At 43.7% G+C, this 22838-nt stretch overlaps 6 protein-coding genes across 14 annotated transcripts; 3 read left to right on the plus strand and 3 right to left on the minus strand.

The window, feature by feature from the left end:
• Positions 1-86: 86 nt before the first annotated feature.
• Positions 87-1644, minus strand: LOC6608475 (THAP domain-containing protein 11). Its single transcript, XM_032715209.1, has one exon. The coding sequence runs from the start codon at positions 1051-1053 to the stop codon at positions 727-729; it is 327 nt and encodes a 108-aa protein (XP_032571100.1). The 5' UTR covers positions 1054-1644; the 3' UTR covers positions 87-726.
• Positions 1645-6760: 5116 nt separating this feature from the next.
• Positions 6761-12566, plus strand: LOC6608476 (histidine decarboxylase). 4 transcript variants are annotated; one of them, XM_032715018.1, is made up of 9 exons: positions 6761-6775; positions 7760-7994; positions 8517-9095; positions 9326-9435; positions 9598-9651; positions 9989-10682; positions 10998-11143; positions 11198-11426; positions 11692-12566. In XM_032715018.1, exons 2-9 carry the CDS (start codon positions 7967-7969, stop codon positions 12393-12395), a joined length of 2544 nt encoding a protein of 847 aa, XP_032570909.1. In that variant the 5' UTR covers positions 6761-6775; positions 7760-7966; the 3' UTR covers positions 12396-12566. The 4 variants fall into 4 exon arrangements, with proteins under 4 accessions (XP_032570909.1, XP_002033210.1, XP_032570910.1 ...); XM_002033174.2 differs by lacking the exon at positions 6761-6775 and adding an exon at positions 7530-7556; XM_032715019.1 differs by lacking the exon at positions 6761-6775 and adding an exon at positions 7530-7556 and having other exon boundaries at positions 11204-11426.
• A 296-nt stretch (positions 12567-12862) lies between these two features.
• LOC6608477 lies at positions 12863-14695 on the minus strand. The gene is made up of 5 exons (XM_002033175.2): positions 14081-14695; positions 13884-14028; positions 13702-13827; positions 13501-13650; positions 12863-13444 (listed from the first exon to the last, which is right to left on the minus strand). Exons 1-5 carry the CDS (start codon positions 14206-14208, stop codon positions 13136-13138), a joined length of 858 nt encoding a protein of 285 aa, XP_002033211.1. The 5' UTR covers positions 14209-14695; the 3' UTR covers positions 12863-13135.
• Positions 14696-14943: 248 nt separating this feature from the next.
• On the plus strand, positions 14944-16036 carry LOC6608478. Of its 3 annotated transcripts, XM_002033176.2 has the most exons (5): positions 14954-15066; positions 15134-15284; positions 15348-15494; positions 15544-15681; positions 15800-16036. In XM_002033176.2, the coding sequence occupies exons 1-5, from the start codon at positions 14954-14956 to the stop codon at positions 16016-16018; spliced, it is 768 nt and encodes a 255-aa protein (XP_002033212.1). In that variant the 3' UTR covers positions 16019-16036. The 3 variants fall into 3 exon arrangements, with proteins under 3 accessions (XP_032570913.1, XP_032570912.1, XP_002033212.1); XM_032715022.1 differs by having other exon boundaries at positions 14944-15066; positions 15348-15681; positions 15800-16000; XM_032715021.1 differs by having other exon boundaries at positions 14944-15066; positions 15348-15892.
• Positions 16037-16208: 172 nt separating this feature from the next.
• LOC6608480 (chondroitin sulfate N-acetylgalactosaminyltransferase 1) lies at positions 16209-21904 on the plus strand. Its single transcript, XM_002033178.2, has 5 exons — positions 16209-16297; positions 19772-20839; positions 20959-21095; positions 21156-21458; positions 21523-21904. Exons 2-5 carry the CDS (start codon positions 19801-19803, stop codon positions 21664-21666), a joined length of 1623 nt encoding a protein of 540 aa, XP_002033214.1. The 5' UTR covers positions 16209-16297; positions 19772-19800; the 3' UTR covers positions 21667-21904.
• Positions 16291-19249, minus strand: LOC6608479 (synaptobrevin). Of its 4 annotated transcripts, none has more exons than XR_004361330.1 (5): positions 19131-19249; positions 18781-18837; positions 17723-17988; positions 17221-17441; positions 16291-16684 (listed from the first exon to the last, which is right to left on the minus strand). XR_004361330.1 is itself a non-coding variant. In XM_032715023.1 (4 exons), the coding sequence occupies exons 2-4, from the start codon at positions 18825-18827 to the stop codon at positions 16608-16610; spliced, it is 390 nt and encodes a 129-aa protein (XP_032570914.1). In that variant the 5' UTR covers positions 18828-18837; positions 19131-19249; the 3' UTR covers positions 16291-16607. The 4 variants fall into 4 exon arrangements, 2 of the variants coding, with proteins under 2 accessions (XP_032570914.1, XP_002033213.1); XR_004361329.1 differs by having other exon boundaries at positions 17723-18057; XM_032715023.1 differs by lacking the exon at positions 17221-17441.
• Positions 21905-22838: the final 934 nt, after the last annotated feature.

Raw genomic sequence — 22838 nt, forward strand, 5'->3', positions numbered from 1 at the left:
GGCAGCGGGATTATTGAGATGGAAGGCACCTTGCTGCGCAGATCGGCCACCGCCGCTGCCGTGGCGGCATCGGTGCCGATGTACGTTGGACCGCCGCTCGAGGATTTGCTGCCGCCGGCGGGCTTGGCCTGCTGTATCAGCAGGAGATCTCTGGGCCTATCCGTTGTGGCGGCCGTTTACTCACAAAGGCTCTCAAATGTCCGGGTTTCGCCGCCGCTTAAAACACTAAACACTCACACTTTCACTTGGTTCATTGCTTGGATTTCTTGGTTTCGTTTATGCTTGTATTTGTTACTTGTTATATTTTGGTTTTTTGGGTGTAGAAGCACAACATCGAAATAAATTGAAAATCAGCCTTACGAAAGTGCACTTAAAAAATTGTCGACTAAACAAGTTCATTCATACTGCATTGCCTCGATTGCTTGTCAATTGGTGTAGATACCCCAGAGGGGGTGGCCTAATGAGGGGCTGGGGGTTCGAAAGGGGCGCGGGGCTTTTAGGGGCGTAGTGGGGTCTGCAGATGCACCTGTGCGTTTCGTTTCGTTCGGTTCGTTTTTGGTTCGTTTTGCAGCTGGAAATACGCGTCGTATACTTAACGTAACTTTGTGCGATGCATAGAGTTCGACATTCCGATTAATGCTTGCCACTTGTGTTGTTTTTTTGAGTACATTTGGGCTAGTCTTTTCGGTTTTCGGTTTTGGGTTGTGTTTAACTTTACTTTACTGCCTAATATGCAGCAATTGTTGCTGTGCTTCGGTGACTGAGCCTGCTTCTGTATCTGTGTCCTCCGCGTTTGCCTGTGGTCGTTGTCATCCTCGTTTTCGTATCCTGCTGCTGCTGTTGTTGCTGCTGTTGCTGTTGCTGCTGCTGCTGATGTTGCTGCTGTTGCTGCTGCTGCTGCACATGCAACGCGTCGTCGCTGGATGGCTGCAAGGCTGCGCTGCAGCATTCGGTAGTGCCAGCGCCATTGGAACCCGACCACGTCAAAACAGTTGGAAGTGTGCCTCTGGATCTGGATGTGGATGTGCCAATGTTGCTGTTGATTTCCCACATCGCGGCACGCAACCCTATGCAACCACCACCCCGGGCACCACCTCCATCCTCGCAGCAACAACAACCACCAGCTGTGTGGAAAGTGGCTTTAATAATCGATTTTTCAGCGGCACACTTGCGAATCAATATTTGGCAAACAGGAGCAGCGCTGCAGCTTTCCCTTTTCCTAATCGGAGTTCTATCCCTTAGCTTCTGTATTAATTAAGCACTGCGTTCAGTTTATTTCACTTTTGGTTGGGGTGTGGATTTCACTGTTTCAATATTTGTATTTTCACTTTCAGAGATTTGTGACCAAATGCACCGCGCGCGTTTTTTGTGACTCCTTTTTGTCGATTTTGAGAAGCAGCTGACCGGAGCTGCGTCCTTTACAGGAATGTGTCCCAAATTCGAGTGCCACAAACACAGTTCGTTCTGCCGCTGCACAAACTTTCCGTTTCGTGGGGGTTGCGCCTCAGTTTCTGGGAAAAGGAAAATCCGAGTGTGTGTGTGCGTGTGTATCCGCATGCAAGTTGAAAAATGGGACTCGCTGCGAACTGCTGCGAAAATAGGGTTAGTAGGCATAATGCCAAGTGCATAGCCAGGAAAAACTGGAAGCCACAACACGAAGGAAAACGAGCACAGTCGAACGTTAGTTGCGCAGCTTTTCCACCCTTAAAATCTCAGCGGGGGCGGGCTGAAGGCCGGGAAAATTCCCGCCGTGGTGAGAAAGCGTCATGGGAAATTTCTGCACGCTCGAGGTGGAAATTCCAAGGGCGGAAAATTTTGAATGAGTCGCTTGTGTGCTCAACTATCAACTGAAACTACCATTTATAACATTTGTATAAATTCGAAGAGTTAGTTAATAGAAATTCTACTGAGATATATATTTTTATAGCATTTGCTATATAAACATTAAAACAACAATTTTTGTAAGCATAAAAATCAATATTTCGTAAAGGTAAAAACTTCTTTTCTTTCATTTAGATTATTTAACTCGTAAAAAATAATGGTTTACATACAAATAGTGCATAAAATATGTAATCCAAGGTTAACCCCTTGTTTTTAAACCAAATTTTTAGAATTTGTAGCTAAACTATAGATGTGTTAGCCAGTAATGATAAATTCGAAGTAGGCAACACAAGCAGTTTAAAGATAATTAAATGTGTGTAATTATATAGTATGTATATATTAAGATTTAAAGTGTCATAAATAGTATGAACATTGGCACATATATATATATTTAAATGAGCTATAAAATGCGCATTTTTAGTGCTCTCAAAATTACAAGAATGTACTAAAATGTTAGGTTCGCTAATTAAAGCTGCCAATGCCAATTTGGGCAAAAACCAATCAAAGAACAGCTATGACCACAATGACCCCCGAGTGAATGCCCAAAAAAAAGGGCGAACAGAGAACATCTCGGCCATTGGCCAACAGCCGGGGCAAATTTGGACTAATCACCTAACTGGGCTCCAGCCCAACCGATCGGATCGAGCCACCAATAAGGAGGGAGTGGGAAAATTGGGAGGTATAGGGCCAAACTTCTTATAGAGGAGGGCCGATGATGGCGAACCGAGCGACCACCGTTAGGACGGATTCGGATTCTGATTCGGAGCCAAGACTCAAGCATCGGCATTAATATTTCATGTTTTTCCGTTGCTTAAATCATGTTAGATTTATTCTGCGCCGCTTTCAGCTGCCGCTTGCGCAACAACAATCAAGAGCTAGCTGGTAAACTGGTAACTGGTTGGTGGTTCTGGCAGGCAGCTTACTAGCAACTTGCAGCTAAACTTGGCTAAAACACCGTTGGTTCTAACGTGAACGCGAAATGTGTGCCTCACCGTTGTAAACTTCTTGCGGCGGCTGTTGCCTCATCTATTGCAAGTCTGTGCCGATTCTAACCTGTTTTCTCTGCAGAAACTCTCCGAAAAAGTCCCGTAAGAAAGTCCCAGTTATTCAAGAGGAAAAACCTGTTACACGCAACTGGCTCAGAGAGCTGATTGCCAAGAAAATGGAGATGGAGAAAAGAAAAGAACAGAACAGAACCAAAAAGAACCCAGCATATAGCCACAATAGCAGCAGAAACAGCAAACACGTTAGTACCGTTGCCTCGGATTCTTTGTTGCGCAACTGTGTTGCAAGATTAGCTGCGACTTCCAACTGGTTTATTGCAGCCCCACTGTCGATGAGGCAACAGTTGGCCGGGCCATTACTGTTGTTCTGCCTTGAAGATGTGGTAAAATCTTTTGGCTAGAATCGGAAATGCAACGGCGAGACTGGCGGAGGTGCTGCATTGCATGTCTTGCAGCTCGACTGCATATCCCATCCATTTGTTTGCGGCTATTGAAAGCCGTTGCCTTTTATAATCAATTAGGTTTTTTTTTAACTTTAAGCCAGCCTAATGATTCCAATAGTCGGTTATAGCCAGGCAAGGCTGATTTCTGAGGCGAAATATCACCAGAACTATTTTGATTACCAGAGAAACTCTGTTTCAAAACTGCCAAACTCGAAAGACCTTTAACAAATTTATTTCAAAATCTTTTAAGCCAATTAAAATCATTTTAAGGAATTATTTTTCATCGTGTTTGGTTCTACAGAGAATTAAATTTATTTAAATTTGATCATTTTGAGAAGTATTATGTATTCCCTTTCTTTTGACTTGCATTGCGGTTCTTTGTGTTCTTAAGATTTCGCAATTGTTTTTAAAGGATAATTATTTAACTATAAAATTTTTTAAATATAAATTGATTTATGGTAAGAACTTTAATATATCCAATAGTTCATAAATATTTTAGGTATATCATAGCTATGTTTAGTACTCCCCATTCTCACTAACCTCTGATGGTGCTGGGCATGTTATCCGGGTTTTGCAATCTCATCAATGGACATGGACTTTCGTTCAGACACTCAATCGGATCAGATCAGTGTCAAGGCTTTGAACTCATCTCCCGGCCATGAGATCATAATAGCAATCGTAGAATCGGCGAATTAGTTCGAGCCCCAGTATTGGTATCGCATCAAATAGTTTTCAAACGGCGAAGTTAGCCGGCGAAGGCGAAGGCGAGCCGGCGGAGTGGAACGGATCAGAAAGGAGAGCAAGCGTAATCGGGACTGGAAGCGATCCGATGAGAGAGCCCGGAATCCGAGTGGACTGGACTGGACGTGGGGACAAACGATTGCACACTAAATGGCCAGAGACCGAGTCAAAGACCCGTTGCATCCGATGATCATGATCGCGCTCATCATCGTGGTCATCATCCTCTGCATCGGCGGTGGAATCATCATCCTCTGGCGGGAACCTGTGTGCGGAGGCGAGTGGAACGCCAGACAAGCTCCAAAAAGAAACAGAAACAGAAGCTCAGCCGAGAAAGGAGAAAGGAGTTGCAAGATGTTTCCACCTCACACACGAACGCACTCACCAACACACCTGCAGAAGGGGCGCTCACCACAATTCCTGCTAATTAAATGCGTGATCACTGCCCAAAAATATTCGCGCAGCAACCAAAAAGCTACAGTCCCGCCTTCCTACGAAGGATTTTATAGAAGTCATTCAATAAAAATTACACCAAACAATAATAACTTTTGACATCTAATCATTTTAAAAATTATTTAAAACTTCTGGCATCTAATCATTTCTAAAATTCGTCAAAATAATAATAACAATATATTTAAATGTACAGCTTAGATAGGCTTCTTTGAATAAAGTTTTCCATCTTTTAAAAGTGACAAAGCTTTAAAAATCCTTCAGCATAAAAAGAGAGGATATATATATATATATATATAAACTAAAATATCGGATCGATTTATGGAAGTTGGCTTGTACGGGCTGGTAACAAATACACATGCCAGCGGAGTCATGCGTGCATTTCATCAGAGATGAGATGTCCGAAAGTCCGAGAGTCTGACTGTTATTCCCAATGATACACGTAGTGCTCGGTACGAAGAGTTGGCGACCGAAACCCGTGACGTTGCTCGGCAAGTATCTGTGTATCTTTGGGGCCCGTCATCGGATCGCAGCCCGCTCAGTTGCACCTTTAATCGCTGAGCAAACAGGAAGACTTCTACGGCAAACACACACACATGCACACTCGCACACACACTCGCGCTGTGTGGTAAGAGGGGGAAAGGCGTAAAAGGGGGAAAACAGGTTGAGAAGTACCGCTAAGCGGAGGCCCCAACTTTCCGAGGTCAACGAACGTTCTTAGCGCTCAAGAATGAAGGAATCAAAACACACCAAAAAACACAGAGCGAAGAAAAGAGAGTGAGAGAGTGTGAGAGAGGAGAGTAAAGAAAGCAGAAAGAGAGAGAAAGCCATGCGATCGACTTAAGAGCACGACAGGTAAGCGCTGAAACCAAAACAAAGAGAGCGAATCCAAATACGAAGAGAAGGGAGACAGTATCTTTTATTGTGTTTTTGTATGCACATGCACTTTTGAAACGAATTTATCTGTTGCCCACAGCTAAATGAAAAAGCTTACAAATTGTGTATTTTTAGCCGCAGATTTAAAGAACAAAAAGGGAGAGAGCGGAACAAAAGCCGCTTTGTAACTGTCTGTCTCATGACCAAAAGAAACCGAAATTCTTATTCTTATTGCTCAATATTTGGTAATACACACTCATGGATACAGATACTGATATAGATACAACTACAGATACATGTGCATTCGACGTGCAAAAGCCATTCAATGTAGCGGTATTTTGTCGAAATTTCCTGAGTCTCGAGACGAGTACAAAGCTCATTGACCTCATGCTCTCCCTCTTTCTTTCTGCTCTCTTGTGCCTTCTGCCCCATTCCCTTGTAACAAGTGTGTAATGAGCGGGGAACGGGGGCCTGATTTGCTGTTTCTGATATTTTTTGGCGTTTTAAGACGGGCTTCCAGCTAACATAAGATTCGAACATTTTCGGCTTTTATGCCTTCCTGTGCGACTCTTCATATTCTTCGTTTTTCCCTGGGGAATTTCGTTTAAATCTGGCCAGATGGGGTATTCATCAGTAAGCCCACAAAACTTAGCAAATGAGGGACGTATTTAGCTGGCAGCCTGTTGATGCCATTTGCGTCAACTGCAATCCGATTGGTCAGTGGATTTGTTTCCCTACCAAAGGACATTTCCTTCCATTGGCTGTTGCTTCTCCCTCTCTTTCTCCCACTCTCTCTTTTTCATCCTGCTTCGTGTTCAATGTCCTTTTGTTTCACAACCGCTTGTTGCTGATTTATATGCGCTTTCTCTTTGAATGTAAGTATTCGTAACGAAAAAGATAAAATATCCATAAAAATGTTGATTACTACATGTAATACCTTTCAGCCCCTTTATTTCATAAAAAATAAGAAAAATTAAATCAAATTAGCAATTTATTTTTAAATGATTTTCCACGACTCAAATAATTTTTATTAGAAGGCCCGTATTTCAAATAAATTTATACTTATATATAAAAAATTATAAAAATTATGAAATAATTTATAACAATTTATAAAAAGTAAAAACTCTTAGGAAGATATTCAAGAAGGGTATTCAAAGGTGTCCAACGATGCAAACTCCTTGCTCTAAGCTTATTGTTGTCATCACCCATTTTAGGAAAATAGCCATCCTGCTGTTTAATAGCAATTTCATTTGGCTTGTCCTTCGTTTTTGCATCGGAAAACAAACAGTTTCCGGGTATAAATAGGTCCTGTTTGACTCCGATTCCATTCAGTTGGACTTTGATTCGAGTCGTGTGCGTGGCAAATTGAAATCTATTGTAATTGTGCGTATATAACTTGGTAGTAAAATAGTTGTATTCCCGAACTATATAGAAAATGTTAAAATACTATAATTTCTGTCCAGAATTTAAAAAAAAAAGTGTTCGAAGAAAGTGTTAAGCTTAATCTCAATATAATTATTAAAATAAAATATATAAAAAGCGAGTCTCTGCTGTAAATTATTAATAACCAGATGAATTGTAAACAGATTATCTTGTGGTTGTTTGAATTTTGTGAGATAATTTCAAGTGAATGCTAATATTTTTTAAATTCCCTAGATATTTACAAATGCTTAAAAAGCCACAATGTTGCTGTTCTATCAACATTATTTGTGAAACGGCAATCATTTAATTTGATTTCGATCGATGAATTTCAGTTCATGTTTCCATCGTTCTAAATGCATGACAAAATGCAGTTGGAGTATGGGTGCACGCGCTGCAGATCGCTACAGATATAGTTAATTTGCGGTATTTAAAATATAATCAAGCTATGCAAGTCAGCAAGCATAAACAATTAGAGGGTGCTTTCCAATTTAAACGGAATTTGGTTGGGAATCAGCTGGCGATCCGAGCGCATCCCCCTTGCTTACACCCCTAATATCGTGCTACCCATGGGATGGCCAATTAGGGAGCTCCGTGTGTTCCGACAACTTGCCAACACATCCCACAACCAGATCGGATTGGTATTGCAGCCAACAACCTAATTGGTTTCGGCCAGGTCTATAAAAGCCCGGCGCTATCCCAAAAGCCCTAGCTATAGGACAAATATTATCACGGCCGCAATTAGGTAACCACCCATCGGATTCGAACCCTTCCAGTGCCCGAGGTGCACCCTTGTGTTTTCACAGCTGTTAGCGTTTTCATAGCTTTTCCAAGCGCTTTTCTTGTCATTTCCACTTCCAGCGAGCGCCAGAAGCCCCACAACATCGGAAGTTCACAAGTTTCTATTCCATTATATTGTTCTCCGTTGTTTTCACTATTTTCCACCAGCGGTCAGACAGACGGTTGACGTTCCCAATTCGGCATTTCAATTTGGCACAAGTCCCCAAAAAATGGAGCTAGTCTAGCCAGAGTCCAACAGGATTAGGCCAAACTCATTGCGAAACTAAACGCCTGAAGATACATCTACAAGCCCTGATTGCGTGCGACAATTGCACAGTATTTACGTCAGCATCGGTTAAGTGAGGCGATTGCACCATGGACTTCAAGGAATACCGCCAAAGGGGTGAGTACTGTCCAAATCTGGGCCATAAAGTGCACAGCGGCAGACGCGTGTAAGTAAATACCGGATGGAAATCCGGTATCCGAAGGGCCCCATATATTTGATTGGCCCAAGGCGGATTTGTCCCGGCCGTTTGTCTTCGTTCCATGGCCCGTAATTGAAATCCCACACACGGAGAAAATCCCAGCTATGCAGTATCATATTTTCAAATCAATTTTTATTGACATTTCCGAGCTTACACGGCTGCTTTTGTTTAAAGCGTTTGGCAATTATTTATTCGCAACTTTAGCTGAACAACTAAATAATTGCAATTGCGAGTTAATTACACACTCGTGGGTAACATAATCTACGAAATGTTAGTATATTACATATATTTTCTGGTTGGTTTTATTAACACTTTAACACCTATCCTAGTCAAAAATAATTGTTTTTTTTTTTTTTAAATACAAAACATATATATTAGGATTAAATATTTTTAAAAATATTCTAGCAGTTGAACTTTATTAAAGTAAATTTTATTTACAGGCAAGGAGATGGTCGACTATATTGCGGACTATCTGGAGAACATCCGGGAACGCCGAGTTTTTCCGGATGTGAGTCCCGGCTACATGCGCCAGTTACTGCCGGAGTCCGCTCCGATCGAAGGAGAACCGTGGCCGAAAATATTCTCGGATGTGGAGCGGATTGTGATGCCGGGCATAACCCACTGGCAGTCGCCTCACATGCACGCCTACTTTCCGGCCCTCAACTCCATGCCTTCCCTACTGGGCGACATGCTGGCGGATGCGATTAACTGCCTGGGATTCACCTGGGCGAGCTCACCGGCCTGCACCGAACTGGAGATCATAGTGATGAACTGGCTGGGCAAGATGATCGGTCTGCCGGATGCCTTTCTCCACCTGAGCTCCCAAAGTCAGGGCGGCGGAGTGCTGCAGACCACTGCCAGTGAAGCTACTCTAGTTTGTCTGCTGGCGGGACGGACTCGGGCTATCCAGCGATTCCATGAGCGACATCCTGGCTACCAGGATGCGGAGATCAATGCCCGGCTGGTGGCCTACTGCTCCGATCAGGCGCACTCCAGTGTGGAGAAGGCGGCGCTCATTGGTGGGTTTAATCTATCTAAGAGGAGTAACTTTCTAGTAATTGATTGTTAGGGGATCCTTTAGACTGATTACATTCCCTTATAGCGAAAACCATTTACACTAATACACCGGAATACGTATGATCCACATTTGCAACTATTCTATCCATTGGTCGGCACGCTCGACCATAGCCAACTTCATTGTTTAAGCCGCTTACGGTTTAAGCCACACTCCCACTCTTTTGTTCCGCAGGACTCGTGAGGATGCGTTACATCGAGGCGGATGAGGACCTGGCGATGCGCGGCAAACTGTTGCGCGAGGCCATCGAGGATGACATTAAGCAGGGCCTGGTCCCCTTCTGGGTGAGTGGCAGTCTGTCAAAATTAATTGGCTCGCCTTCCGCAGCCAGCTGATTCCCCATTCTTGATTTCTAACTCCCAACTGGAGACGCCGGATTCACGACTCCCACTGGAGCCAATTAATACATGTCAGCATTTAAGTGTCCTGCGGTGGTTTATTTTTAGGTCTGCGCCACGCTCGGAACCACCGGCAGCTGCAGCTTCGATAACCTGGAGGAGGTGGGTGCTTAGGGAATAATTACAAGAAAATAGGAAAAATCCAATGGCCTAAATTAACTGGCCTCGAAACATCTACCAGTGCTATAAAAGGCTCTTATTAATGTAAAGGATTTTAATTGTTTTCCTAAAAAGCTCGAAGTAAATGGTTTTGAAAAAACCAATTTTTTAGTTGGAAATAAGAAGGATACTCTTTTAAGGCCCATTTACTTCATTTGTTAATATCTGTTATACAAAAGTATTTTAAAGTGAATGAATTGAATTTAATAGCTAAAAATTTAAATAATTAACGCATAGTTTTTGCCAAAAAAAAAAAATAATTTAACATTTCTTCCCTTAGATTGGAATCGTGTGCGCGGAGCACCACCTGTGGCTCCACGTGGACGCCGCGTACGCCGGCAGCGCCTTCATCTGCCCGGAGTTTCGCACCTGGCTGCGTGGCATTGAGCGGGCGGATTCGATAGCCTTCAATCCGTCCAAGTGGCTGATGGTGCACTTCGATGCGACCGCATTGTGGGTTCGGGATAGCACCGCTGTCCACAGGACCTTCAATGTGGAGCCGCTGTATCTGCAGCACGAGAATTCCGGAGTGGCAGTGGACTTCATGCACTGGCAGATACCGCTGAGTCGCAGATTCCGTGCCCTGAAGGTGTGGTTCGTCCTGCGATCCTACGGGATTAAAGGACTACAGCGCCACATCCGCGAAGGCGTTCGATTGGCTCAGAAATTCGAAGCCCTCGTCCTGGCCGATCATCGTTTCGAGCTGCCCGCCAAAAGGCATCTTGGCCTGGTGGTATTTCGGATACGCGGCGATAACGAGATCACCGAGAAGTTGCTGAAGAGGCTGAATCACCGCGGCAACCTGCATTGCATTCCATCGTCGCTGAAGGGACAGTATGTCATCCGGTTCACCATCACCTCGACGCACACGACCTTGGACGATATCGTCAAGGATTGGATGGAGATCCGTCAGGTGGCCTCCTCTGTGCTGGAGGAGATGAACATCACAATTTCGAATCGCGTCTATCTCAAGGGTAAACGCAAGGCCTACCGCCTCAAGTAGCCACCGCTTCCGCTTCCGTTCCCGTTCCTGTTTCCGTTTCCGTTCCTGTTTATGTTTTCAGCTTGTTTATGCACTCCGATCCACCCGATTATGTGGTTTTGCTAATATACAATTGAGCTTTGTTGTATTTTTCAGATTTTTGATTTACAGTTTTTTTTTGTAATTATTTATAAATATATTTATTTAAAACAGCGTTAATCAGAGAGAAAATCTCTTGTAGGCTGTTGTCGTCTAGTTTTCAACCAAGGCGGTTAGTTTCTTCTAATGCCATCTTGTTACCCCTCAGAAACCAAGGAGAAAAACGAAGCTTTCGGCTCGAGTCTTCTGCTGTCGAATTCTCCGCTCTCGCCCAAGGTGGTAAACGGCTCCTTTGCGGCCATATTCGATGCGGATGAGTTCCTGGCCAAAACCTATGCCGGCGTTCGGATAGCGGTAAGTCGATATGGGTTAGTTAAGCAGCCGGTTCTTGGACTTACGGTATTCCAGCACCAGGAATCGCCATCGATGAGACGACGTGTGCGTGGCATCCTCATGTCGGGCAAGCAGTTCTCGCTGGACTCCCACATGGACGTGGTGGTTCAGACGACCCTAGACGCCGGCAATGGAGCCACTCGTATTAGCACCACCAACTCCTATGGCCGCACCACTTCGGCGGCCCAGGCCACCTCGGAGAGGCAGGCCAGCATCCAGGAGGACAACGAGGAGTCGCCGGAAGGTATGAAGCCCAGGTAGTGTAGTCGGCTTTTTAGTTATATCGCCAGAGCTAGTCAGAAATTGAGGAACTCTTGCAATAGTTAAACCAGTAATGTCGATTGACAATTTTACTCAGATAACCAATAATTCTGTAGAGTATCTTGAATATAGAAGAAAATATGTATATTTAATAATGTAGGTGTCGCTTAAAATCAGTCAATGCGGCATTATTGGCCCATGTTACAGAAACTTCTGCTAACCATTTCAGTTATTTAATTTCATTTTAGAAACTGAATTGCTGTCACTGTGCAGGACCGGCAATTTACCCAGTCCCGAGCACGCCCACTCCCTATCCACTCCTAGTCGCAGCTGTAGCTCCAGCCCCCACTCACTGACCCACTCTCTCACTCAATCCTCGCCGCGATCCTCACCAGTCAACCAATTTCGACCCATTACTTTGTGCGCAGTGCCCAGTCAAAGCCAACTTTCAATGCCTGTTGCCATGCCCCTGCCCAATCGCAATGTCACCGTGTCCGTGGATAGCCTCCTGACCCCGGTCACCACCTGCAACGTTTACCATGGCAAGCGGTTTCTGGAGCCCCTCGAGAATCTCGCCCATACCAGTGCCTCCTTCAGCAGCAGCATCTTCCGCCTGCCGACACCCATGGCCACGCCCACCCGGGAATCGCCTGAGGATCCGGACTGGCCGGCGAAGACCTTCAGCCAGCTGCTGCTGGAGCGCTACTCCTCGCAGTCCCACTCCCTGGGCAATAACTCCTCGACGGAGAGCAGCAGTCTCAGCGGCGGGGCCACTCCCACGCCCACTCCCCTGAGCAGCCTGGATGAACTGGTGACGCCACTGCTGCTCTCATTCGCATCCCCCTCGCAGCCGATGCTCTCCGCCCATGGCACTGGGGAGGGTCAGCGGGAGCAGGGCAGCGACTCGGATGCCACCGTTTGCTCGACAACCTCATCGATGGAGTCGCTTTAATGATAGCCTTAAAAATCCCATATTAAGTTTTTACTAAAATTCGAATCTACGGACAGAAGTACATAATTATATGATCTTTTTCTGTAACTAAACCTGTTTAAGCCAACTACTAGCTTACTCAATCTGAAGTTACTTATTTTATTTGAATACTAGACTTACGTTGAAAAACAATCTATTCCGCTTAATATTCAATATTATTTGGCAACTCAGTTCATTGTATATAAGTGTGATTGGGGAGAAGGGTAAATCATCGAACGCTGCTGTGCAATCAATCAATAACGCAATCATTCGTAATTCCAATCAATGTTGTGCCGTACGTTAATCTACAAAATATGCATGCCCATACCATAATACTATGAATTTCCTACTTTAAGCTAACAATCGGTCAAGACTAAAACTCAAAAACTTACCGGCTTACCTATGTATCTCCATGTCTAATCAATGTCAGTGTGATTAAAGTTTCAAAGTTCTAGTTAAACACAAGAAAAATATCTGTTTTATTGTGGGCAATATATGCTGTTCTAAGCACATTTTTGGATTCTTTGTTGTATAGTCACAGCTTTTTCGCGTTTTAAGGATACCAAATATGTCTCCTTAATACCTTTAGGTATTAATTGGCACTAATTACAAGTCGACTAAGTGCCCAACCATGTCGATAATCCTGCATCCTGCAATTTGATGCGCTCGATCCGAAAATAGTCGCTTCGCCTCTAGAAGAATACATTGACCCCTTTGGAGGGTTATGATGCATTTACACCTGGGGAGCCCTCACTGCCCAATGCCGTCGGTCCTTCATCGGTGTCCTCGTCATTGTCTTCCACGACTTCATCCCCATTAGTCGGTGTCGTCTGCAACCAGCTGCCCTCTAACGGAGATCTCGTGGTTACAGCGGCCTTCGAAGCGAACTTGTAGATAATCTGTGCATAGAAGGTGAGCAGGAAGATGATGATAAAGTCGTGGAAGAGGATGAGCGAGGCCAGCAGGTGATCGTTCAGCCGCATCTCGGCAAAGCGTCCACCATTGATCGTCTGGGCATGGTACATCACGAACTAAGGATAATATATAATCATACTAATGGCTCACACGTAAAACGTTTTATTTTTACCAAGAGCACAATAATGCTTATGAAGATCTGGAATACCACAAAGGAGTACGGCATATCGATCAGAATGTGCATCATGACAAAGAATACGGTGACGATCAGGAAAATAAAGGCCATTACAAACAGTATTACAACGTCCAATGTAAGATCGTGCTGGGAATACAAATTCACGCAAATATATTGGAAATATATAAAACGCCTTACGGGTATAATGGATCCCAGCAGCACAAACAGGAAGACCAGCAGCACACAGATGAAAAACCACATTATCAAGTCCTGCCAAAGAGTTCTTGCCACCAGAGCGAAAATACCAATTATCACAAACTCCACCTAGCCAAGGGATTCAAGGTAGATGATCAGGCGAAATGTGTTCGCAGGATACTCACTATAAGCACGGTGATCAGCCAGTTGAGGCCAATGATGAAGCGGATCTTCTCGAAGAATATGAACAGCGTGACCATTACCATGGCCACCGCGAAGAAGATCACGCTAATCCAGTAAAAGTCTGTAAAGGTCACACTTATGTCCGATCTAAAAGAACAGCGGTTATACATAGCACCTCAAACCCAGCTGCCCAACTCACATCAGGCTGACCAGGAGCCACTGCAAGAGGGCCAGGACCATCCAGGCTATGGTCACCATGTAGACGACGCATGCAAACTTCCGACGGGCCCGCCGATATGCCCGCATTCTCTGGCGGCGGTCCTCCATGGCGGTGTGGGCGTGGCCCGGGTATCGTGTCGGAGTATGGAATTCAGTAACAAACGATAACTAATTTCAAACCTAATGGAGAAGTCCAGGCCACTCTGATATGTGAAGCTGGGTGGCACGCAACTACTACCATGAAAGAAGCCCACTACACCAAGATCTTTAACTCTATTAGTGAACTGATAGATCAGTGATAGATCTGATAGATCAGTTCACTAGGTAAACTGTGCGGACTCAGAACAAAGAATCATGTCTAGTGAAAATAAGCGTGATTCAAAAATATTCAGTTTTACATTTTAAAAGAAAGCCCAAGCGATCTTACGCATTTCTATGGCGTATATGGTCACCTTTTTAAATGATTATAGTGGATTGATTTCAAAAACTAGTTAAGAAAATTTATGTTCTATCATAGATATCTAGGGTTTTGTAGGAATGCTTTCAAGGAATACAAAATCATTCATTGCAAAATGTAAAATGGGAGTTTGGCAGTTACACAACATACAGAATTCGCAACATTTTTGTATGGCCGTACTTTGCTGGTCATTTACGTGCCGCAAATGAGTTTTCACACCTCAAAACCAACCGGAAGGTAACGATTACCGGGCCAATCCAACCTACCGCGATCCCGCTGGCGGACAGAACAGTTGGCATTTATTTTTCTGATAGTTTGATGTTTTTCTCATAAATTTAGATGTGAATCGAAACAAGCCACTCCAAATACAGTTTCACAACTAGAGCGTCTGTACATATGTTGCGCGAAAACCCCCCACCGCGCCAAAAGAGTTGGGTGGGACCCACGTACAGAGTAACCATAATTATGCTCGTCATCGGACAGATTCAGGTCTCGGTGGCCATGGAGATGTGAGTAGTGGTCCTTGCTCTTGCCCTCCGGCTTTTGACAGACCTTTCAATTGCTCCTCATTTTCAGAACGCCCCTGAAGGAATTTCTCGCGGATCGCTACTACCTCAGTCTCGTGCAATTTGTCGTCAGCTTTCTATCCATCCAGCTCTACGGATTTTTCTACCACATCATCGTTAAAAAGCCGATGTGGGTGCGGCTATTGGCGGGCCTCTGGACGGTAAGTACATATATGATCCCAACTGATTGATGGTGTCCTTTTCGAATGACCACTTCTCTCCAGTACGAGGTTAACACCATGTCGATCATGAAGCCCGCCAAACGTGCCCCTTATATAAGCCTCATCCTGTCCATCATCCTAACATTCCTCATGATGATCATCAGTGTAATATACGGAAATAGTGCCATCAAACACAAGAAAGGCCTTTTCGTAAGTGAGGAACTTGTTGACCCGCCGACACTTACCTCCTTTACCACAGACCACCCGGCACAAGGTTATCCTGTGGAGCGAGCGGATATTTGTGCTCACCTGCTTTGGCATCATCGTGTGTGCCGAGATGAAGCGTGTTATTATAGAGTTTCCAACCCTGCTAGTATACACCATTCTCTCGAGCGTGGTAAGCCTCGGGGAAACGAATCGATACACCTACTTTCCCAGGGTGCTGGGAGCATCTTTTCAATCGGGGTAAACATTTTTAAAATAACGACACAGTATTCCTCCAATTTTGTCCACAGTTTGTCATGGTCTTTGCCGCTTCCATGCGAAAGCCGAACTTCTACCGCCAGGAGTCGACCGGGGACTACATACTGATCGGCCAGCTGTACTACCTCAACTTCTTTGCCCTGTACATGGGCTATGTGTGGACGACAGCCTCGTTTATAGAATTGATGGGATGGCGCGCGGACATTCATGATATATTCGTGTACCTGTTTTATCGGAAGAACATCGAATGAGTGGGACGCATGCGTGGACTATCGGAACAGCTGGGACAGAATGTTTATGCGAGACGAGGCAGCTCCTGCGGCAATTGGTCAGTGCCTCGATGTCGATGGGGCAAGTTTGTCTGGGTGCCCGCGACTGCTGTCGTCTTGTTTCGATTCGGTTTGCCGGAAAATCGATAACTGTTTCCATGGCACGCGCATCTTAAGCAAAAACGCTGAATGTAAATAAATGGCTCTGTCCGCGAAACGTTTCCATAAAACTTCGGTGGACTTCATGGGTCCGGTTAAAGTGTAGGTGGCATGATGTATTTTCAATTGGATGATATACACGTATATATAATTGTATATATGCAATACACATTAATGGGACCTCTGGTCTCGGCTACGACACGTAAAAATGTTAAGTTTAACATTAAGATTTAATAATTACATTCTGGTTAAATATATGCTAGACGCAATTTTAGTAAGTTATCCTTTTGATTTTCTTCATCTCCCCTTCTCTCATTGCGCGAAAAGACCAGAAAGGTTTCCGTCCCAGTTGTGTTTGTTTGGTCCTTTTCCATTTTGTATCCATGTGTTTACCTCACTCCCTAAGAGGCCTTTAGTGCGGCGGTGCTTGGGTGATGGCCTTGTTTCCTCCACCACTGCCGCTGTCACTACTAGACGGCCAAACGGACACTAAAAAGGGAAATACACAGATGTTAGAGCAATGCTTATATCAGATTTAACGAGTTCCTCTTCTTATTCTATCTAGCAAACAACTTCTCGAAATTAAATGAAATCGCGTTATTTTTAAGTAAAAGTTCTTAACCCCCAGCCCATTATACTGAGCATTATGATATGATGACGAACAATTCCTTCAGTTTTTTATTAATTAACAACTTTTAAAGTCAGCTTTTATCTTCTCGCTTACATACCTCTCGGTGTCAGCACGGATTTCGAACTGTCATACTTATTTAATACGTCTTACGCGAATTTAATTTGAATAAAATAGGAAAGACTTTTTAAAATGAAATTTCTCTATAGAACAGCGCCGTAGCCCCAACATTGCAGATATAACCCCATTTTTAACTTTTTAATAGCTTTGCTTACACTATATACATATGTATGAACTTTATAGTCTACACACGTACGACATGGAGGTTCTAATCTTGGCACACTAAACAAATATAACGATAATTAACACTTAGGACAGGCACAAGAACAGCAATTACCTTTAGAGCTTTAGAGTTGCTAAGCTTAAGACTTTTATAAAATATAATATACAATTTAAGGTGTATATAGTAGTAGCAGCCAGTACACGTACACAAACGTGTTAAACGATTAATCTGAACCTTAACTTTGCTGATTGGGAAACGGAATTACATGATTTTTGTTGGCTTTGCTTTTGTTTTTCTGTGAGTGTGTGTTTAATTGTATCAATTGAAAAGCGACACTGCAAGTAAACAGAAATTCACAAGGGGTTGTCATCAGTACGAGTAGGAGTATCTGTTATTGGATTAGTTTGCTGCGAGCCACATGGACAAGTTGTTAGGACCGAAACCACAGGTTGAGCAAGATTAGGGCGTTTGCAGGGCGTCGACTTGCGTTATAGATATAAGAATACCAAACCAAACCAGCCACCTAGCTATACTCTTTAGCCTGATCGAGAAAAACCGCAACCAGAAGCACCAGCAAAAGGCAAAAGCCGAAGCGGTATAAAATCGGTTAGCTTACCAAGAACGATGATGAGCAGCACAACAGCTATCACGCCCAGAATGATCATCATCTTCATGTTGGCCCACCACTGCTTGCGCTTCAGCTTGCCGGCCTGCTGCTCGAACTGGGATGCTCCCTGCTCCAGCTGATCAGCACGCTCGCCAAGTTCCGATAGCTTCTGGTCCCGCTCCAGGACCTTCTCCACGTTCACACGCATAATCCCGACCACCTCGTCCACCTTGGCTTGGGTCTGCTGCAGCTTCTTCTGGGCCGCATTGTTGTTCCTTATTTGATGGTCCCCAAATTGATTGTAGTTGTCATTCGCGTTCGGCGGTGGCGGAAGTATGGGAAAACTGTACAATATTATGTGTGTTTGTGGGGGTTGCTTACACTTACTAAGATCAGCAGATGGATCATCAAGCTGCAACGCACAAAAGCACGAGTCTTGGAGGCGTATATCACCATCGTTATCATTATTCTCTTTGTGAGGCTATGCCAATTTACCTTTCACGTTTTAATAATGGGACTTGTGTTCTATAAATACTTTCGTTCTTCTTAAATTCGGATAGACTAATCAAACTTTATAATCTCAAGTGCTGTTGAAATTCCATGGACAAAAAATTATATGAGTAATATTCATTTGTTATTCATAGATGTTAAATGAAACATACTCAAGTATGCAAAGTAACCATTTGCGTTAAAGTGAAATTCTCTTTTTGATAATAAGCTACTGGCAAATGTTTTACAATTTTGTATCGAATATTATGAATACTTTCTTGTTATTCGAGTTAATGGAATTTGCCATTTCACATTAATATTCCATCTAAGATAGCAGCTGACTCTACACTACCTCAACTTAACTGAGCGCTTTTAATGACCCTAATTGACTTCAAACTATAACTGAAGCTACCGCTTAGGCAGCATGACGTTTATGGAATTCCAATGTCCGAAAGTGAAGCCCGAAGACTTTACTTCCGGTTCGCTGTGGCCCTAATGAGTCAGGTGACGTCACTGCATGGGATTTTCCTCGCTTTTGTGCGCTGAGCCTGTTGATTCGATGGATTTCCACCACTTACTCGTTGTTGTTGGATCCGGATGGGGAGGGGGCTTCGTTGTTCTCCATTGCGAAGTTGCTGCGGGAAGAAAGCGAAGCAGAGAAAGGCCTTTATTGGGTGTCTGGTTCTTAAAGGGGAGAATGCCGGTTCCGTCACACACACACCCGAAAATGTTTAGATTACAGGTCCGAAAGGAAAGGAAAACAAAACGCAGCACACGCCTTATCTATTCGGTCTATGAATCACTCGATTTAGAGGAATGCCATCACCATTGCTCGAAAAAAGAACTTGTTGCATGCCGCAATGCCAACAAACGCTGTTTACATGGGTGGAACGCCACCCTCAGCCACCCACCACCCACGAGCACTCACCTTGACAATGTGCCTGTAGAATACTGCTGTGTATTTCGGGTTTTCCACGGAAAACTTCGGCTGCTTTTTAGATAGCACTATTTTTTTTATAGAAATATCAACTTGTGATCAGTGTGACCGTTGAACTAATAGAGCTGGAACCAAACCCGATACCTTATCGATACTATCGATGTTTCCTGAAACTCCTTGTAAATATAAAAATATAATATTTATTTAGCTTATAAAAAACATGTATTGTCTATCAGCAAACAATTTATTGTTCAGAAGCACTTACACTCCATTTCTCATTAGTTTCTTGCAGATGATGTTTGATTTTTAATCAATATCAGATATTATTGTATTCATTTTTATTGCTTAAATTAGCATTGCTGCAAGCTGAAATGAAATTTTGTTTTGCTTTAAACTGATTTAACTTTAATACTTTTACAAAAGATCAGGGAAAATTTTTAATAACGCACTGTTGCCTAAATAGCAAAGACTAGCACCACTGAACTGTTCTACCGAGCCATGTACATGTTATTTGTAATATAAATGTAGAATTTCAAAATATTGTAAAATATCTGACAATTTAAAAAGTATTATAGTTTTTGAAGAACAGGCTCAATGGTGTTTTTTTCTACTATTGTTATTATTTTTAACAGGCTGAAAATCTTGCCAGAAACTATGGAAAATGCATAACTTCCTGGTGTCCAAGTTGCTGCTGCGGCTTTTGCTGCTCTTCGCTTTGTTGACAGGCGCCTCCATTGTGGTGCTCACAAAGTGCGGATTCGATGAACTGACGACGAGGGAAACTCTAGCCAATAATCCGAGTGAATCCAGTGGATTCAGTTATACCTTAAGCGAACGAGAGGCGGAAATAGAGCGGCTGAAACAGGAAGTCCTGGCTCTCCGCACTCAAATACTCTTCCTACAGAATAATCGCAGCACTGCCAAGCCATCCAATGGCAGTCTTCAGTTACAGGAAACCACCGTGGGTCCACCAACTGCTCCACTGGGTCACCACTACGACTGCAGCAGCTATATTCGCAAGCAGGTGGGCGCCGCAGAAATTCTGCATGGACTGCCGCTGAACAACGAGTACGAGCTGATACCCTACAATCACTTCACCTTCACCCGGGTATATCCCATCGACTTGGGCCTGGGAAAGCGCGTGGTGGAGAAGCCCATCGGTTATCGACGACGTGACCTCATCGAGGCGGTAAACAAGGCGCTGGAGAGCCTGAACAGGAATCACTCAGCGAGGATACGAGCCAAGGGAGCTAGTTCTGCAGCGGCTTACCCCTCGGATGTGATCAAGTACACCCTGGATGACTTTATCGAGGGCATATACCGCAACGAACCCACCACAGGCACCCAGTACGAGCTGTACTTCCAGAGTGTCAAGCACCAGGCGAGTCCAGTGCGGAGAGCCCTGGTCATGCGACCATTTGCTCCTCTGCAAACGGTGCAGCTGTCGGAGCTATCTTCCAGTGTGGATAATAGTGGTGCCCCTCCAAGTCACAGTCCGCCCATAATCCACGTGATACTGCCGCTGGCTGGACGACTGCACAGCTTTCGCAGCTTCCTGCAGATGTTCTCCAAGCTCGAGGATCGTCGCCTGGAGCTAATTGTGGTGTACTTTGGAACTCACGGATTGGAGCAAGCTAGGAGCCTTGCTGGAAGATCCCAAAGGACTCAGTTTCTGGCACTCAATGAGACTTTCAGTAGGGGTAAGTACTGGTTTTGTTGTTTAATATTAAATTTTATTCGTTATTTATACGTTTGTAAGTTGATTATGCATGTATTTACAAATAATATTGGTAGTTATTAATAGCCATTTTGCTTATAGCCAAAGCTTTAAGACTGGGAGCGGAGCACATTGAACCCGCTGGGGAGGACGTGCTGCTCTTCATGTGCGACGTGGACATTATGTTCACGACCAAGTTCCTGGAGCGCTGTCGCTGGAATGCCGCGCCCGGAAAGAAGGTAAATATATCTGCTATTATCTAATTAATTAATACATTAACAAATCTTATTAATGCTTAGGTCTACTACCCCGTGGTATTTAGCCTGTACAATCCGCATGTTGTGTACTCTCTGCAGGGCAAGCCCTTGCCCAGCGAAGAGGAGCAACTGGTGATATCGAGGGACACCGGATTCTGGCGAGACTTTGGCTACGGGATGACGTGCCAGTACCGCTCGAACTTCCTAAAGGTGCGTGGCTTCGACGAGGAGGAGATTGTAGGTTGGGGCGGCGAGGATGTGATGCTATACCGAAAGTATGTTCGATCCAAAATCAAGATAATCAGGGCCACCGACCCGGGAATCTTCCACCGCTGGCACACCAAGGTACTGTTGTATGGTACCTAACGAATTTCGGCCCATTGGCACTACCAAGTTCTCTCTCTTACAGATCTGTTCCAGTTCCCTGACAGCCGATCAGTACCGGGCCTGCATTCGATCGAGGGCCTTGAACGAGGCCTCGCACGCCCAACTGGGTTTCCTGGCTTTCCGGGATGATATAGCCGCGGCTAATGCGGCAAAGATGACATCGTGATACTTGACTATCACCCATGTATCCCCAATCGCTTGGCTTCTCTACTTAAGTGTGTGTGATTGGAAAGCAGTGATGTAGTTTAAATGTCTAGGGTTTTCTACAAGTTATAGCTTTTATTCCATTTATTTTCATTCTTAAATTGAATTGTTATTTCATTTCTATCGCCAGCAAGGTACTTTAGTTATATGTATTGTTTTAGATAGAATATACAATATTGTGATACCTTTTTTATCCTTCACTTATGTCATCTTTAAAATCAGTTTTAATGGAAAGTAGCACTGCCACTGAATCACACATGCAAACACATGTACTTACTGTAGGCCATAAAGTATGTACAACTTGAGACAATAACTCGTATTTAGCAGAATCGTTGAATTAGCTTAATTGTTGATCTTATTGCGCCCTCAAGGGAGCCACAGCCACACAAAGTTGAGGATGAAGTCAAATCGCACTGTACACATACACATCACAAATTGTTCTTCCATGAAGCGAACTAGATGCAATCTCCAAAGCCCAAGAAAATATATATTTACGAGTACCATATCGAATCTGTATCTCAAACTGAGCCTAGCAATTCTGCCAGACTGTTGCGCGCTTTGTAAAAACTAAATTAAATCGTTTAATTAAACTTGTCGCCTGGTTGTTGTTTTTTCGCCGCTGGGCTATGTTTTTTTTATGGACAATGCCAACGACCTTTGCCTGGGGTTCACTGAGCATGCAGACGAAGAAGGTGATCCGTGGCGCCACCTGCTACACCTCGGATGTGCCCCTTCCACAAAAAGTTTTTGGTAAGGTAAGTCGTCATGCTCGATAGTGGAGATTCTTCTTCAGCAAATTGATTTGATATAACGGTCCTCCAATTGAAATCAAAGATTTTGGAAATTATAATTAAATACTTTTGCAATTTATCTTTATTACTTGACGCGATTTAAATAGCTTAAGTACACGGAAAATAAATAAAGTTAAAGAAGCATATTTAAGGCAATTAAATAATAATTAAATGAATATTACATTTTTACAACTTAGTTTGCTTGTAGATGGATACATTTGAAAATTATTTAGGTTTTTAAAATATTTAGTGAATAGATAGATTATTTTAGCTTTCTTTTTTAATAATGTATACGATAATATGATTTGTACATCCATATACATTTTCTTGGTATGACCTTTGC

The sequence above is a fragment of the Drosophila sechellia genome, chromosome 2R (assembly GCF_004382195.2).
Source record: "Drosophila sechellia strain sech25 chromosome 2R, ASM438219v1, whole genome shotgun sequence".
NCBI lineage: Eukaryota > Metazoa > Arthropoda > Insecta > Diptera > Drosophilidae > Drosophila > Drosophila sechellia.

Excerpts from the sequence above, each read along its gene's own strand:
- LOC6608480 (XM_002033178.2), top strand. The coding sequence starts at position 19,801 with ATGCATAACTTCCTGGTGTCCAAGTTGCTGCTGCGGCTTTTGCTGCTC. Across the intron at positions 20,840-20,958 it reads CAATGAGACTTTCAGTAGGG|CCAAAGCTTTAAGACTGGGA; the intron begins GTAAGTACTGGT and ends TTTTGCTTATAG. Across the intron at positions 21,096-21,155 it reads ATGCCGCGCCCGGAAAGAAG|GTCTACTACCCCGTGGTATT; the intron begins GTAAATATATCT and ends ATTAATGCTTAG.
- LOC6608476 (XM_032715018.1), top strand. The coding sequence starts at position 7,967 with ATGGACTTCAAGGAATACCGCCAAAGGG. Across the intron at positions 9,096-9,325 it reads GGAGAAGGCGGCGCTCATTG|GACTCGTGAGGATGCGTTAC; the intron begins GTGGGTTTAATC and ends TTTGTTCCGCAG. Across the intron at positions 9,436-9,597 it reads AGGGCCTGGTCCCCTTCTGG|GTCTGCGCCACGCTCGGAAC; the intron begins GTGAGTGGCAGT and ends GTTTATTTTTAG.
- LOC6608475 (XM_032715209.1), bottom strand. The coding sequence starts at position 1,053 with ATGTGGGAAATCAACAGCAACATTGGCACATCCACATCCAGATCCAGA.
- LOC6608478 (XM_032715021.1), top strand. The coding sequence starts at position 14,954 with ATGTTGCGCGAAAACCCCCCACCGCGCCAAAAGAGTTGGGTGGGACCC. Across the intron at positions 15,067-15,133 it reads GTCTCGGTGGCCATGGAGAT|AACGCCCCTGAAGGAATTTC; the intron begins GTGAGTAGTGGT and ends CCTCATTTTCAG. Across the intron at positions 15,285-15,347 it reads TATTGGCGGGCCTCTGGACG|TACGAGGTTAACACCATGTC; the intron begins GTAAGTACATAT and ends ACTTCTCTCCAG.
- LOC6608479 (XM_002033177.2), bottom strand. The coding sequence starts at position 18,827 with ATGGAGAACAACGAAGCCCCCTCCCCATCCGGATCCAACAACAACGA. Across the intron at positions 18,058-18,780 it reads TCCGGATCCAACAACAACGA|TTTTCCCATACTTCCGCCAC; the intron begins GTAAGTGGTGGA and ends AATATTGTACAG. Across the intron at positions 16,685-17,722 it reads GCTGCTCATCATCGTTCTTG|TGTCCGTTTGGCCGTCTAGT; the intron begins GTAAGCTAACCG and ends TTCCCTTTTTAG.
- LOC6608477 (XM_002033175.2), bottom strand. The coding sequence starts at position 14,208 with ATGGAGGACCGCCGCCAGAGAATGCGGGCATATCGGCGGGCCCGTCGG. Across the intron at positions 14,029-14,080 it reads TGGCTCCTGGTCAGCCTGAT|ATCGGACATAAGTGTGACCT; the intron begins GTGAGTTGGGCA and ends CTGTTCTTTTAG. Across the intron at positions 13,828-13,883 it reads GGCTGATCACCGTGCTTATA|GTGGAGTTTGTGATAATTGG; the intron begins GTGAGTATCCTG and ends TCCCTTGGCTAG.